Source organism: Geotrypetes seraphini, chromosome 3, assembly GCF_902459505.1.
Source record: "Geotrypetes seraphini chromosome 3, aGeoSer1.1, whole genome shotgun sequence".
NCBI lineage: Eukaryota > Metazoa > Chordata > Amphibia > Gymnophiona > Dermophiidae > Geotrypetes > Geotrypetes seraphini.
This window is the reverse complement of record NC_047086.1, coordinates 236,132,200-236,150,022: the sequence shown is the minus strand read 5'-3', so window position 1 is coordinate 236,150,022 and position 17,823 is coordinate 236,132,200. Positions and strand designations below refer to the sequence as shown.

General features: G+C 40.4%; 1 protein-coding gene across 3 annotated transcripts in view; it reads right to left on the bottom strand.

The window, feature by feature from the left end:
- Window positions 1–17,823, bottom strand: part of EPM2A (EPM2A glucan phosphatase, laforin) — an 89,750-nt gene that overhangs the window by 23,460 nt on the left and 48,467 nt on the right. For all 3 annotated transcript variants that reach the window (XM_033935647.1, XM_033935649.1, XM_033935648.1), the window contains exon 2: window positions 13,527–13,701. In XM_033935647.1, coding sequence (XP_033791538.1) covers window positions 13,527–13,701 — 175 coding nt within the window. The remainder of the gene's footprint in view (window positions 1–13,526; window positions 13,702–17,823) is intronic.

Sequence of the window (17,823 nt, the reverse complement as noted above, 5' to 3'; positions counted from 1 at the left end):
GATACAGAGGAAGGAGTGTTTTCAAGAGACTCCCTGAAAACCACTGAGGGCATGAAAAGCTGCAAAATGTTATGTCAGGATGGGACTGCCTTAGTTATTCAACTCTTTTACATCGGTCCAAATCCTGAGCCCATTATTGAAAGCAAATTTGCTGGTGTGAGATCTTTGAAATAATTCCCTTCAGCATCCAATGCTGTCATGCTCATTTTGCAGGGTTATTCTGACCCCTTGGTGGCCCTATTCTTTCCCTACCTTGAACTTTTCCCTTCATCCTTGCTTTAGCTACTGGTTCAGGGTTACCTACATCCTGAGTATGACTGATTTACTCCAAGATTTACTGACATCCCTTCTGGGCCCTTGAGGGCACTCCCTGGTATCTGAGGCATCACCAGACTGCAATTTGGTCTCAGAGTTTCCCACCACTGCTCAGGGTTCCAGGGATCTGAAACTGACCCTGCTCTCCCCTCTCCTGGATTACTTCCCCTTGTATGCCTGACCTCCCTTGTCCATCTGGAGAAGTGTCCAGATGGACCGATCTATTTTGGGCTGCCGAAGGACCAAGTCGTGCAAGGCTATCTGAGACTTCTCTAGCTTTTCTATCAAAATCTCCTGTGCTTGCAGACTTGTCTGGAGATCTTTCTGGTGTGCTTGTAGACTAACTTGTAAGTCTTGCTTCTCCTGTTCTACCTGTTCCTTACATTGCAAGAGTTACCCCACTTGACTTGTCAGGCTATTACCCTTACAGCCCAGCTCTTGCTTTGCTTAGCCATCTATAGGCTTTCAGCCCACTCTTTGGCCTTTTTTAAAATCTGCCTCTAGCTGGGTCACTACTTTCATTTGGATGTGCTGGATGTCAGTGGTTAACCTAGCTACCTCCTGCACAGCTCTGGCCCTCTTAAATCGCCAATTGGCGGCTAAATGCTATATACAGTGACACTATGCCAGACAGTGCTGCTGAATATTAGCTCTGATCAGCACAAAAAAGTAGACTGATCAGAGATAGGCCAAAGGGCAGTTCTGGGGAGGAGCCAGGGCTTAGCAGGATCTTGCAATATTCAGCCGGGGCCTGCATAAAATGAGCTGCCGTGACTGTGCGAGGTCTCAGCAGCCATTTTGAAAGGCTGCTGTGAGGGGGCAGGAGCAAGGGGTCTGTGCTACTGCATCTGAAGACCCTACTGGACCATAAGAGGGGGGCCTGGAGTCTGGCATTGTGCAGGAGGGGGGAGAAGAGGTCATCTAGGGGTGGACTGGAAGGGGAATCGTAAGCTCAGGGTTTGTTTGTTTGTTTTTTTAATTTACAGCATAAAACACTTATGCGGGCCACGGCCCAATATTCAGTATATGCAGGCTGCTCAGAATTATGCCCAAATATTCAGTGCTGGTGCCCAGTCTTGGCCTGGCACTGAATATTGGGACATAATTTAACCGACAATGATTAATGTTTAGAAAAACACTGACCGCTGCCAGCCATCTGAATATCTGGGAGGGGTGGGGGGGGTTGTAATTTTAAGTTTCAACTTAGTTCTTCTTTAGCTGTTGAAAAGAAATTAATTAAGAAAGCCAGCTTAAACAAGCATTTAGTCAATACTGATTTAAATACTGTTGTAGTTCCATTTATCCCATTTTCTCTAGATTTTAATCTGGAAGAAGGTGTGGAAAAAAGGTACAAGTCTTTGGTTAATATATCACATGATTTATTAGATTTTCAGGGGGTCTCGAGCTCTTCTTCATTATAAAAACAAGCGGTACCATCAGGGTTTAAGACGTCAAATGCAGCAAATTACTCGTAGAAGATAAGTAGAGGAAAAAAAAAATCTTGTGCAGAATTAAAAATTAAATGTAAAGCAATTATTAAAAGCTATCATTCTGAAATTCTGAAAAGTAAAAAAAGAATTAATTAAGAGAAAATTAACTGAGGCAGACAGCGTTTAAAGCTGCTGCAGGTTTACATCATTCTCAGGTCCAGTTTCGGTTAATGAGTCACTGACTAGTTCAGAATTTGCTGATTTTTTTGGGAGGAAAAAGCAACTAGGTTACATTTCTGTGATTTGTCTTCAATTCAGAATAATAAAGGCAGCTGTTTAGCTCATACCCATCCCTTTTCAAATGAGAATGATGAAGGTTCTGTGGTATAATTGGGAATCAGATGGTACCCCTAGATCAGGGGTGTCAAAGTCCCTCCTCGAGGGCCACAATCCAGTCGGATTTTCAGGATTTCCCCAATGAATATGCATGAGATCTATTAGCATACAATGAAAGCAGTGCATGCAAATAGATCTCATGCATATTCATTGGGGAAATCCTGACACTCCGATTGGATTGCGGCCCTCGAGGAGGGACTTTGACAACCCTGCCCTAGATCAGGGGTAGGCAATTCCGGACCTCAAGAACCGGAGCCAGGTCAAGTTTTCAGGATATCCACAATTAATATGTATGAGATGGATTTGCATGCACTGCCTCCTTGAGATGCAAATCTATCTCATGCATAGTTATTTTTGGATATCCTGAATCCTGACCTGGCTCTGGCTCTCGAGGACCAGAATTGCCTACCCCTGCCCTAGATGAAGTATGGGAAGAATTTACAGAGGTGACTAATGGTACAATAGTTAAACCTCTTTTAAGCTTACATTCTTCTGTAACTGTATTAGATACAGTACATTTTCCTATTATGACCAAGTGTAGGAAAGCATTTTCATCTTTTATAACTTATCTAGTCAATGTTTCTCTTTAAAAAGGAGTGGTTCCTGACAAACTGATAGACAGTCATTACTCCAATTTTAAGAAAAGGAAAAAAAACCCCAGATGATGGTGATTCCAGCTTTTGTCCAAATTCAAATGAGCAAACAGGTTTTGTATCTCCGTCAGTCTTGTTATAGACATATTCCTAATCTTTGGCATTAGCTATAAAAAATGATTTGTTAGCAATATATCAGGGCTGTGATGCTCTGTGGGTAGCTAACAGACCCTAGGACTTATGTATACAAACAGGTACAAGGCGTTTGGTTGGGAGAAGAGGGAGTGGCACAGCGGGGAGGGGGGCTGGAGAGGGGCAGCACAGTGGGGGTGGGGAGGATGAAAGGAGTGGCACAGTGGGGATGGAGTCTGGAAGGAGGAGGTGGGGGCTGTGGCACAGCAGGAGACAGTTGCAGCAGCCAATCAACTAGCAGCTCTGCACAGGCAAGAGTGAAGAATGGTCGCTCCTGCTGCGATTCATCGCTGGACCACCAGGGATACTAAAGGTACGCGGGGAAGGCGGGAGGGAGGTAGAAATTCTTAGAATCAACTGGGACAGGAGATGTGAGGGATCCATCTTGTCCCGGCCACCGCTGGACCACCAGGTCTCATGGTAGGCCCAGTGAAGGCCTGCAAGTCATCAGAAGAGAGGGGGGACAGGGTACAGAACCTGGCAGGGAAGGAGAGGGTCTGGGTGCACAGATTGGCAGGGGTGTGAGTGAGTGAGGCTGGATGCAGAGCCTGGCAGAGCAGCGAAGGAGGGGAAACAGGGTGCAGAGTCTGGCAGGGCAGAGCAAGGCAAGGTACTCCACTTGAATATTAAACCCCTGGTTTATATTCGAGTCAACCTTTTTTCCTCCTTTTTTGGGGGAAATAAAGTTACCTCAGTTTATATTTGGATCGGTTTATATTCGAGTATATTCGGTGTGTATGCTTTAATTGTAATAATCCACCAAACAAGGACTAGATATTCAAAACCTCTTAAAAAATTTTCTTCAATAACTGTATGTGGAAGCCTCAGATCCACCACTCCACCGCTTTACCGTTTGCGCCTGCGGGGAGAATTACGTGGTAACCTTCATCATTGGCTATTCCGCATTCGTAAATATTTGAAGCAAAAATAATTTTAAATATATTTCAATGTGCGTTTAAAGTGCTATGTGCCATTCTCTTTTTATTTACATATTTATATACTGTGTACTTATCTCTGCGTCTGGAAAACAGTTTTAGTCATTGGAAGGGAAGAGATGAGCTGGAGGAGGGGCCTGTATAGAAGAGCCGAAGTTTCTGCATGTGGTGGGGGGTGGAAAAGAAATGAAGCTCCCCAAAATATGTTCCCAACAAATTTTTATGGGAGAAGCTTTTCCAACAACTGCAGCATATATGCTGATTCACTATAACAAAGAGATTAATGAATTGTACCTTTCAAACCCCTCTCCTCTGTTCTCTCAATCACTGATGCATACAAAGCCAACACAGATGTAGTTACATACAAACATGTCTATGCACATACACATGGAAGCATGCACTGACACAAAGAAATGTGTAAAGACATTTCAGCCCCCCCCCCCCATACATATGACACATAGACAGGAAATTACACAACACATATCCCCCTAAGGATTGGAAAGTATTTCATGAACCAAGTTCTGCATGTTTTCCCCACTTGTTAATGTTCAGTTATTTTGTTTTCAGAAAATTTAACTTGTGGTTTCAGGCCGTTGTATTGACTTGGCAATTATTTATTTACAGCATTTATTGATCGCTGAATCCAAATGTTCTTGGTAGTGTATAAATTATATACTGATAGATAGGACCCTGAAACCGTCGGCACAATGCGCAGCAGCGGCAAAGAAAGCAAATAGAATGTTAGGCATGATAAAGAAAGTAATCACGAGTAGATCGGAGAAAGTTATAATGCCGCTTTATAGAGCAATGGTCAGACCACACTTGGAATACTGTGTCCAACACTGGTCTCCCAACCTAATGAAGGATATAAAACTGCTGGAGAGGGTGCAGAGACGAGCAACGAAGCTAATAAAAGCTATGGAGAACTTGAAATACGAGGAACGACTTAAGAGACTGGGATTGATCTCCCTTGAGAAAAGGAGACTGCGAGGGGATATGATTGAGACTTTCAAAATACTGGAAGGAATCGACAAAATAGAGCAGGAAAAAAAATTATTTACAATGTCCAATGTGACACGGACAAGAGGACAAGTGGGGACAAGTCCAGGACAAATAACAGGAAGTTCTGCTTCACGCAATGAGTGGTGGACACCTGGAATGCTCTCCCAGAGGAAGTTATTGCGGAATCCACCGTTCTAGGATTTAAAAGCAAACTAGATGCACATCTCCTTACGAGAGGCATAGAGGGATCTGGGTGACTAAAATTATGCCAGGTGTACACCTGGCTGGGCCTCCGCGTGTGCGGATCACCGGACTTGATGGACCGAAGGTCTGATCCGGAGATGGCAGTTCTTATGTTCTAAATCTAAAGCATTCATGACACACAATCACAAACAAACAGTTTAAATACCATAAGTTTTTTTGGTTTTTATTGTTAGTTCTGAAGCTTCAGTTCCACTGAGCGTTTCCTTGCCTCTTTTTCATGTGCATTATAATCACAGGATGTCATTATTGTCTGGTTTCCTTCACGCATAATAGTCCCTCATACCTAATAAGACCATTTTTATTGTTTTGTAGATAATAGCATATCTTCTACAATTTAAGAAATTGGAGCTGCCACATAGCATTTTTCTTTTCTTGTCTTTGCTTTATAGATCAGATGAGAGTTCCATATTTTTTCAACTTTTCACTTGCATGCTTTGTTCATCTGTATTCTAACAGGTTTCAGTGCCAGAAAGGATAATGTTGTATAGATTTTGCAGGTACAATAATGGATGTTTGGGTCCATTTGTGTGAAAGAAAGCAAATATTTTAAGAGAGATTGGATGAGCACTAAGCCTTTTATAAGTTATGTACCGTATACTTCTCTCAATGATAGATGTGGAAATGGCGCTGTGTACAATTGAAAGTATATCTTGGAAATGTATATATTGAAAAAACTATCTACCAAATAATTATGACTCGCAACTCAATTCACCAGAGATACCAATCACAACTATCCACTCAGTGCAAGCTGTTCTTATCAAATGTTAATTCAGATTCCACCTACTCAAGCAGAGTTGGTGATAGTGGGATTCTTCATAATTCCTCACTGTTAAATTATATACTTTTTAAATTTTATTATAAATTATTTTATTATGATTTGTTAAATAGATTTAAAAGTTAAATCACTTATCTTTAAATCCTTATCGGTTCCCCTTCCCGACGCGTTTCGTGTCACTTTTTCAAGGTCGGGGGAACTGAAAAACAATGCAAACACAATGCATATTATATCGTCTATCCGGCCTGAATGAAACCTCGGATTGGATGGCCCAAGTGGACTCCTGATTTTGCAATCTGGGATCCGTGGGTATGTATGGTTGCTAGGTGAGATAGTGTGACGTCAGGGGAGGGGGGTCTATTTAACGCTCAGAGTAAACGCCAGCGGCAGTAGAAAATGGATTAGGTTTACCCTTATCTCTTGGTGAGTGTTTTATCCAACTGGTAAAATGTTTAATATTGCTATAAAAGCTGAGAATAGACGATATAATATGCATTGTGTTTGCATTGTTTTTCAGTTCCCCCGACCTTGAAAAAGTGACATGAAACGCGTCTGGAAGGGGAACCGATAAGGATTTAAAGATAAGTGATTTAACTTTTAAATCTATTTAACAAATTATAATAAAATAATTTATAATAAAATTTAAAAAGTATATAATTTAACAGTGAGGAATTATGAAGAATCCCACTATCACCAACTCTGCTTGAGTAGGTGGTTTACAATAAACATAACAATTATAACAACTTATATTAGATTGCAAACATGACATTATTACAATTAACATCAATAAATGGCTATGGTATCTTAACTTATATATCAGTCCAAATAATGAAGTAGTATACCACCAAACAAGGACTAGATATTCAAAACCTCTTAAAAAATTTTCTTCAATAACTGTATGTGGAAGCCTCAGTCCCACCACTCCACCGCTTTACCGTTTGCGCCTGCGGGGAGAATTACGTGGTAACCTTCATCATTGGCTATTCCGCATTCGTAAATATTTGAAGCATAAATAATTTCCAATCCCACTGCATATGCATTGGCCAGATCCTACTCCTAGGGGAAGATTCTCAAAACTAAAATCTGCTTTTAACTGGCTGCCTGTAGCTAAACGTTGTATCTTCAAGGGCCTGATGCTAGCGTTTAAATCCGTGCACGACATGGCACCGGGCTATGTTTCAAGTTTTATTTAAAAATTTGATCGCTTAATCAAAATTCTAAGCGATTAACATAATTTTTAAAAAAATATTACAATATTCAAGGGGAACCAACTGGCAGACTTACAAAAGATGTACAGGACTTACAGCGCCCAATGAGAGAGGAGGATAGGAAATACAATAATGGATAGACAGTAAAGGAAAAAAACATCAGGATGGGTAAGTAGAGAAGAAGCAAAAGTAAAGAGGGAGAATAATAGAAAGAAGAAAGAGGAATGAAGAAATAGATAAAACCAGAAGGAAACACAAGAAGGGTAGCAACTCTGCGGAGAAGCGAAGACGCAAATAAGCCTTTGAGATCTTGACTTAAAAAGCTTAAAGATCAAAGGCATCTCTAAAAAGAAAGCATTTTAGATTACTTTTGAATCTATCCAGAAAGCGCTCTTCTCTTAAATGATTAGGAAGAGTTCCAGGTTTGTGGAGCCATGATGGAAAAGATGTATTGCCGACGGGTATTGATAATTTTAAGGGAGGGGACTGTCAATAGATGTTGATTATTGGATCTGAGTAATTTGGTGGTGGCATACAGGATGAGAAGTCTGGCAGTAAATACTGGGGCCTTTGAAAGAAGTGCTTTGAAAATTAGTAAACATGTTTTATAAGTTATTCGGTGAGCAACCGGAAGCCAATGTGCTTTCTTTAAGAGAGGCGAAACGTGATCAAATTTCTTGGCTTTCATTATAAGTTTATCACTGAGTTTATGACATCATGTATGGTATTGGGGGAAGAAGGGAGGGGGTGGGGTCAGCAGGGAATAGGAAGTAGGAAACACATGAAAAACGTGAGATACCCTTCAAAAGTGCTGTGAGTGGTGTTTGATAAAGTTGGGAGAGGTAGTATTTAAGAAGATTTGTGGTATTTTTGTTTGCAGATGAACCAGTAGACTGTTTTGGTCATTCCAGTTACACAGAAGTGGGTTCTCTGAGGAAACCGGTCTGGCGAAACCCATCAGGACTCGCAAGCCTTCCAGACTCCGTCAGTTAAGTCATAAGAACAATAGCAGTGATTACAGCAGAGTATACCAGCAGAAAAAAAAAGTAGAGAGGTGCATTTAGGGGCTAGTCCCCGTTTGTGATTTCTCAACCTTATTGGTTCTGAGCATTTAAAGTTGCAAAGTTATACTGTGATAGCTGCACGGGTGGTTCTTTTGTTATTGAGCCAGTTTGGATATTATGAGTCAACCTCAAGAGACAAGTTTACCCCAGTTGACGATTTTGGGGAGCTTTCCTTAGTTGACAGCATTGCAAAAGGTACATTATCAGTGCTGTGGGGTTGTTGTTTGTTTTTTTTTCTTTCTTTCAGCTCTGTGCAACATGTGAGCTGCTTGCAGCCTAGTTAATTAGAGCTACATGCCTGACCTCTTGTTTTTTTCCTGTTCAAGCTCTCTACACTTTCTGGAATGGGGAGTTTCAAAGGAAAACTGTTAGAGGTGCAGACCTGATGGCTCCACTAGCTGTCAGAGGTTCATGTCGGGCTTCTGGTAATTTCTGGAATTAGACTCTAGTAGACGCCAAGGTAATTTTTGAATTTTCTAAAGGGGTAGGCTAGTGGCAGTAGTTACGCCCACAAGATTTAAGCTCTGCTTTACGGCACCAAAATTGTATTTTGGATTCTCTCCTGTCATCAAGTTTCAAGTTTCAGGTTTAATAGTTCTTTTGATTAATCGCTTAATCATAATTCTAAGCGATGTACAATTTAAAATACATTCAGTGGGAAACAATACATTACAGACTTTAAACAATAACATAAAGTTAAAAATAGTCCAACATACTCATAACATATGGCAACAAAGGGAAGCGATATACAATTCATGATAGAAAAGCAGAACAAAAAAGGGAAAATACATGAGGGAAACAAATAATTATAAAATATAATAAAAAAAAAAACAATGGTCAAAGAATTAATGGATTAAATATCTGATCATCCATTCTGAAGGGGAGTCCCTTCATATTTGCCTATGCCTAAAGCTGAGCACCTGAGAGAAATTATAGATTCAGCCTATCTATACTACCCAGGTTAGACAGTGTGGAACTAGATTCTGTAATTGGTGATTACATAAATAGGCGCCTATCTCGTCAATCACTCTTAGGCGCCCATTAAAGAATCATACATAGCGACGCCCAAATTCAAACTTAGGTGCCTGTAATGTAGGCCAGGGTTTTAAAGGCCTACATTATAGGCACCTAAATCCTTTACAGAATCACGCCTAGCAGCACCTAAGTCACTCTTCACCCCTAAACATGTCTATTTTACTGTTAGACGCCGTTAGGTGCCATGCGATAGGTTCCTATCTTTTGTAGAATCGCGCCTAAGATAGATACCTATAGCCCAATGAATTTTTTTTTTTCAATTATGAGCTTCTTAAAGCTCATAATTGAAGCCAATTTACTAATTAAAATAGGCGCCTAACTTTAGGCACCCATTATAGAATTTGCCTCTATAGGCACTTGCTACAAGAGCAAGGGATCAGAGACTGGGGCAAGTACCAAGCCCAAAACCCACTTCTGGCTTGCATTAATGGGAAGTTGTGGGGACTCCTCTCACCCTGTGGCGTTTCATTTGAAAGGAATTTAAGGGGACCTCAGGTTTTGCAGCACTTCTACCTAGGTAGCCCTTAACCGACCCTTCAGATAATCTCAGGGCCCCTTACCCGGCTCTTCTCCTCCTTCACGATAGCTCCTATCTCCCCCTGCTTCTTCTACCCACTTCCTTCTTCATCTACCAAGTCTGGCCAAATCTGTTGTAATTCCGATAAATTTGTTGTAATTCTTCCCTCTTCATCTGCCAAGTTTGGCTAAATTTGTTGTAAATTTTCCTTTTTCATCTGCCAAGTTTGGCTAAATTTGTTGTAAATCCGATAAATTTGTTGTAAATCTACATGTCTATGCGGATCCTAATCTAATTAATGTAAACCGCCTAGAACTCGCTGGGTATGGCGGTATATAAGAATAAAATTATTATTATTATTATTATTATATTCTACTCCTATGGGGGTCCTACATCCGAGGCAGAAGGGAGAATATACTAATTCTGCACAAGTACTGGTACCAGGTTTCCACCATAAAGATGTTGGACTTACAAAGGTACATTTTATGAAACAACACTTAATATCTGACATGCACTGTGCTATTCTGAACTCTGCATTTACCGTCTTTATACCATCATGCTTACAATGAGATTGCTAACTTTTTGCAACACCTTTTGAGGAGGAGAGGAAAAAAATAAAGGAATTCCTATGTAAATAGGCTGGAACTGTTTTAGGAAGCTTTTTTAAAGAGACTGCCCTCTTTCATTTACTGAGAGAAGTAAAGTTCATGTCTGGAGTTCCAAATTCTGGTGTGGTCTACCTTATTGAGAGTGAATAGACAATCTAATGCGAGCATGCAACAGCCTCCCAACTCTAGAGTTGGTCCTGACTAAATATTTTATGTGCTCCACTTTCCAGTTTCTGCTTAGGGTCTAGGCAACTACCTAGCACTCTACATAACAAGGGGGCTTATACATAGATCCAGTGTATTTATAAAAGAAATAATGGGACCAATATTTAGAGACAGGCTGCCCAATATTCAGTGCTCCTGGCCAGTTAAATAACATTTAGTCAACTAAGCTCTAATATTCAGCGCAAGATGACTGCTGAATATTAGAGCTTAGCGGCTATTCTGGTCACTGTCTATGTCACATGACATAGCTGGTTAACGCCAAAATTCTTTGGCTGACTGGTTAAGTTTAGTGGCCACAGTGGCGTGCGGTCAGGGCCTTCAGGGGACTTAGCCCCACCCCCTAAAGGACCTGAGGGCACTTCTCTGAATTTGATTGGTTGAGCAGGCAACAGGCAAATGCTGCTCAGCCAATCATATTCAGATCAATGCCATCAGAGTCATCAGGGGGTTCGGAGAATCCCCAGCCCAAGAGCCCTGCTTTTTTTGTTTGTTTGTTTAATTTCTATTTGATGCAGTTTGACTGGATGAGCAGGTTGCCTACTCAACAAATCAAAATGCATCAAGCAAAAAGTAAACAAAAAAACTTTAAAAGCAGGACTGTAGAGCTGGGGATTCACTAAATCCCCTGAAAGCCCTCACTACACGCCATTGAGTGGCCAGACAGACCCACATAAGTAGTAGGTCTATTTATGGCTACTATACTGTAATTTAGCCAGCCAGCTAATGAATATTGGCTTAGATGGCTATATTTGTAGCAGCAAAAAAATAGACCAGAAATTCAATACCGGCTGCCAGATATGGCTCGGTATTGAATTTCTGGGTTTACTGTTAACTGCAGGAGTCAGCCAGATCTGAATATCATTTCCAGGATCTCTGGATAAATGGGACAATTTATCAAATTATCTTTGCGTTTAACAAATATCTGACTTTGTTGAATCCACTAATGTTCTTCATCCTTTTCAAACTGGATTCAGAAAATTCCATAACACTGAATACACCATGTTAGGATTAATTAACAACATTCACTACTTCCTTGAACACCATAGATCTGTGGTTCTAATTTCTTTAGACCTAACCGCCGCTTTTGATACCATTGACCACAACCTGTTAATAAATCGACTAGAATCTATTGGAATCATTGATCAAGCTCTTGAATGGTTTAATTCTTTTTTGTCTAACCGCTCTTCTTTCATTAGATTTAACAACAGTATATCCAAAAGCTATTCATTAGATTATGGTATCCCGCAAGGTTCAAAACTATCTCCTCTTCTATTCAATATATTTCTGTCGCCACTTCTAAACATAGCACAATCTCTAGGTTTCACAGCTTTTGTCTATGCTGATGATATTCAGCTCATTCATCCATTGGACCCAGAAAGCACTGACGACATAGCAGCAATTAATAATAAACTGGTAACAATAAAAAATTGGTTAACCATTAATAAATTATCTTTAAACATCAACAAAACAAAAACGATGCTTTTCCCTTGGAAAAAAGATATAATTCTGAGATCTCCAATTTCGATCAATAACACCAATTTAGAACAGGTCACTTCTTTAAAAATATTAGGAGTTATGATCGATGATAAGCTTTCTTATCATGAGCACATAAATAATATAGTTAAATCTTGTTTCTACAAACTTCGTTTGATTCGATCACTTACAAAATTTTTAGAACCAGACTCAATCAACATTCTCATTCATTCACTCATTATGACTAAATTAGATTATTGCAATTCTCTTCTCATTAATATAACTCAAAAAGAAAAAAGAAGGCTGCAACTCATACAAAACACCGCCGTGAAATTAATTTACAAAGCTAAAAAATATGACCACGTCACTCCACTGTTGGTTAAATCTCATTGGCTTCCTATTAGCCATCGCTTCACTTTTAAATTGTTGTTTTTGGTGTTCAAAGCTTTATATTACAATGAACCCCAATTTATTAACAGATGGCTAATTCCATATAGTACAACTCGCTCACTTCGTTCATCCTCAACTAATCTACTTACAGTTCCATCTATCAAAATGATAGGAACCAGAAGACAGGATATGTTCTCAGTTAATGCCCCTCAATCATGGAATCTGTTACCCCAACACATCAGAGAACTAAAAGACCTAACACAGTTTAAAAAAATGCTAAAAACTTTTCTTTTTAAAGATGCGTATGGTTAAATAGTTGATAATCTTATGTACATTTTCGGTTTGGTTTTTTTTTTTTTTTTTTTTTTTTTAATCAGCCATTTTTTACCCACCTTTTGTTTTTCCCTTTTATGTTTCTTCTTCTCTTCTATCAATATTGTAACTATTTCCCTATTTTAGCCTCACATGTCTTGTATGTTTTACCCTCACATTATTGTGAAATTAGGTTTTAGATTAGTTTGTAAAGTATGTCATATGTTTACACAACAAATGTGTTTTTATGTCATTTTTAACACGGTATTTGTTTCATTTATTAATACATGTCATTTTTATTGTTCATCGCCTAGCAAATTATATAGGCGATTCATCAAGACTTAATAAACTTGAACTTGAACTTTAATATTGAGTAGCCCTATGAATTTAATAATAATAATAATAACTTTATTCTTTTATATCACCATAACCAAAAGTCTCTGAATCTGCAGTCCCAAACTCAAATAAACTATCTCTGCAAGTAAGGATTGCTGTTTGTAAAGTTCCAATAAATGGATAACATTGCATCCTGACCTCAGAATTCCCTTAGCTCATCCTACATTTGCACGGAGAGCGTTTGACTGGATATCGAACTTTCCAGTCATACAGTATCACAATTCTTTCTTTAAAAAGCTCTCAGGTTCTAACCACATAAATGCTTTTGAATATTAACCTTGGCATTATTAAGTAACATGGTAAGTCGCTTTGCCTTCAAAGTACTGTATATATAATTCTGAACACATTCCCTTGAGTCTAGCATGAATGCAACATTGTAACATCAATGCACTTTACCTGGAATAGTGCATAGCCTGGTGGTCTGCTATATGAAAATAAAAGTCAGTAGTATGCTTCATTTCATCACTGTGCCCAGTGCTTTCAATCCAATGCCCCACTGGACAGCAGTAAAATCCATCAACCAAGTTGTTCTCATTATAAATACTGCAACGATCATGGTGTGGCCCATTGCCTGAAATGAGAGGAGTCGTGTAACTTCTGGGTGATTAATTGCCTTATTTTATACCTCTCAGTCTTCCAATAAATATGAACCAAAACACAGTTCAAAAATAGAACAAATAATGGACATTAATGTCCTGATTCTAAAAACAGCATCTAAAAATTAGGTGCCATGGAACACGCCACATAGCGAATGTCAATCTTCAGTTAGGCACTGTTTATAGAATCACCCTTAGCGGTGCCCAAAATGTGCTCAGGTTCTGGTATGTACCTGAAGCTTAGCTGACCCTTATTTATGTCAGGGTTTTATTGGCCTAAATATCAGCACCTATCCATTTAAGCACCTCCACAGAAAACATGTCCAAGATCAGCCCACGATCCACCCTTAACCATGCCCACTTTCTGGTAGACGCCTTGAGCTAGGTTCCTACTCAAAATTGGTAGGTGCCTACCAAGTTAGGTGTAAGCTCATTAATTGGTGCCAATAAGCTAATTAAGCTTATTGGCACCAATTAAGCCTATTAAATGATTAACCCCCCTCTTTTACGAACGCATAGCAAAGGTTTTAGTGCCAGCAGAGGATGAGCGTCGGAGCAGTTACCGCCGCTGCTGGTGCTAAAACCCGCACTATGCATTCGTAAAAGAGGTGCCTATATCGGCTAGGTATGCCAATCCAGGTACCTAAAATCAGGCACCGTTTATAGAATCTTAGCCTAAAGGAGTAATGTTTGCGTGTAAGAGGTCTGTTATAAAATTAGATCACATCTAAAATTATGAGTGGTGCAAGTAGGTATGTATTTGTGGAGGAGGCCTACACGGTTTACACACTTAGAAGTTGATATTGATTAAATCAATTGTGCATGGCTAGCCACTGACATTCAGTGACACTTTTAACCAGCTAATACCATTAAATATCACCTAGCAGCACCTAATGCTTGCGCCATTTACAGAATCTAGTTCTTACTAGAGAATGACACAGTGACAAAATTCATCACCGTTCCCGTCCCCGCGGATAACTGCGGGAAATAATCCCATGCCATTTTCTAGTGTCTATTTCAACCTCAGTCCTTCTACACCAGCATTCTTCAAAGCAAAGCTTGTGGGTCAGTGGTTGTGGCCATTCATACTCTGATTCTTATATGAGCCAAGGACAATGAAGCCATTGTGACATCACTGATGTGATTGGCTCTTAGGCACTGGTGGAATGAGGCATTATGACATCACAATATCTGCTCTGGATACCAGAGACTGTCATTCTGTAGTGTCTATCTCAACCTCAGTCCTTCTACACCAGCATTCTTCAAAGCAAAGCTTGCAGGTCTGTGGTTGTGGCCATTCATACTCTGATTCTTATATGAGCCAAGGACAATGAAGCCATTGTGACATCACTGATGTGATTGGCTCTTAGGCACTGGTGGAATGAGGCATTATGACATCACAATATCTGCTCTGGATACCAGAGACTGTCATTCTGTAGTGTCTATCTCAACCTCAGTCCTTCTACACCAGCATTCTTCAAAGCAAAGCTTGCAGGTCTGTGGTTGTGGCCATTCATACTCCGATTCTTCCCTCTCTCTTTAAAGAATGACATGAAGTTGGTTTCCCGTGGTTATCCACGGGGACGGGAACGGTGATGAATTTTGTCACCGTGTCATTCTCTAGCTTCTTACTGCAGAGCTGCAAAGTTGTACAGATAGAATATCAGTAAGAAGTGATGACAAATGTAATAACCATTAAAAGCTAACATCTCTAACAAAGGAAAACAATGTTGTTCTCAGCTCCAGCACTGCTCTATCCCAACAACCCAGTCCTAGGTTTATTGTTTGTTGGCCTTTGATTAACATGGCAAATTTAATAAAGAATGAATCAATGTTTTATAATTAACATGTCACTGAATAGAAAAGTAGCACTGCACACCTTGGGCAAAGAAAGCAAATATGTTAGACATTAGGGATGCTAGAAGACAGCCTGTCCACAAAAGCTATTGTTTACATAGCCTACAGCAGAGGTGCCCACACTCTTTGGGCTTGCGAGCTACTTTTAAAATGACCATGTCAAAAATGATTAACAATAAAATAAAATAAAAAAATGACCATGTCAAAAATGATTAACAAAAAACAACAACAACAAAACAACACAAAGCACACTGTACACAGAGAAAATGTTAATTATCATTTATATTCCGGGGGGGTTTTCAAAGACATCAAGGCAGATGACTTTATGCAATGTCACCTCAGTAACAACTATACAAAAATAGACAAATATACCCCCCTTTCTTTTTACTAAACCGCAATAGCGGTTTTTAGAAACATAGAAACATAGAAAGAAACATAGAAAGATGACGGCAGATAAGGGCCATAGCCCATCAAGTCTGCCCACACCATTTACCCACCCTCTTAAGTCTACTGACCCCTAAAGTACAATAATTATACTGTCATTCTACTGACCCGCCAATTCAAGTCCTAGTGACCCTATCCCTTGGCATGACCTCGTAGGGATCCCACATAGGTATCCCATTTGTTTTTGAAGTCTGGGATGCTGCGTGCCTCGACCACCTGTACTGGAAGCTTGTTCCAATGCTCAATCACTCTCTCCGTGAAGAAGTACTTCCTGGCGTCTCCACGAAACTTCCCTCCCTTGAGTTTGAGCGGATGTCCTCTTGTGGTCGAGGGTCCCTTGAGAAGAAAGATATCCTCTTCCACCTCGACCCGTCCCGTGATGTACTTAAAAGTCTCAATCATGTCTCCCCTCTCCCTACTCTCTTCGAGAGTGTAGAGCTGCAATTTGCTCAATCTTTCTTCGTACGGGAGACCCTTTAGCCCCGAGACCATCCTGGTGGCCATCCGCTGAACCGATTCAATTCTGAGCACATCCTTACGGTAATGTGGCCTCCAGAATTGCACACAGTATTCCAGATGAGGTCTCACCATGGCTCTGTACAATGGCATCATGACTTCAGGTTTCCTGTTGACGAAGCTTCTCTTGATACAACCTATCATCTGCCGTGCTTTAGATGAAGCCTTCTCCACTTGAGTGGCTGCTTTCATGTCAGCACTGATGATTACTCCCAAGTCTCGTTCTTCCGTAGTCCTTGTTAAAGTTTCTCCATTCAGGGTGTAGGTTCTGCAAGGATTTCCGTTACCGAGATGCATGACCTTACATTTCTTGGCGTTGAAGCCCAGCTGCCAGATCAAGGACCATTTTTCTAAAGTACGCAGGTCTTGTTCCATAGCATCCTGTAGATTATAGCCGTTTACTATATTGCATAGTTTGGCGTCATCAGCGAATAAGATTACCTTGCCTTGAAGCCCTTGAGTTAGATCCCCAATGAATATGTTGAAGAGGAGTGGGCCCAGGACTGAACCCTGTGGCACTCCGCTAGTCACCTCTGACATTTTAGAGAAGGTACCGTTAACCACCACCCTCTGAAGTCTGCCACTAAGCCAATCTTTAACCCATGCAGTTAGAGTCTCTCCTAATCCCATCGATTTCATCTTGTTCAGCAGCCTGCGGTGTGGGACGCTGTCAAACGCTTTGCTGAAGTCCAGGTACACGACGTCCAAGGACTCTCCTGAGTCCAGTCTTCTTGTTACCCAGTCAAAGAAGCTGATTAGATTGGACTGGCATGACCTACCCTTGGTGAATCCATGTTGGCTGGGATCCCGGAGATTTCCCTCATTCAGGATCGTATCTAATTTATATTTAACTAGTGTTTCCATGAGTTTACACACTATTGAGGTGAGGCTTACCGGTCTATAGTTCGCAGCCTCAGCCTTGCAACCCTTTTTATGTAGAGGAACAACATTGGCTGTTTTCCAGTCCAACGGAACTATCCCCGTACTTAGTGAGAGATTGAATAGCATTGTCAACGGTTCCGCCAGAACATCTCTCAATTCTCTGAGCACTCTTGGGTGTAAATTGTCCGGACCCATGGCCTTGTTTACCTTTAGCTTTGCCAGTTCGTTGTAGACGTCCCCAGGTGTGAATTCAAAATTCTGAAACGGGTCATCCATGTCTTGTTTTATCATCAACTGTGGTCCGTGTCCCGGTGCTTCGTGGGTGAGCAGAAATATTCATTTAGTAGTTCTGCTTTTTCTGAATCTGCCATCGCGTAGTTTCCGTCCGATTGTCTAAG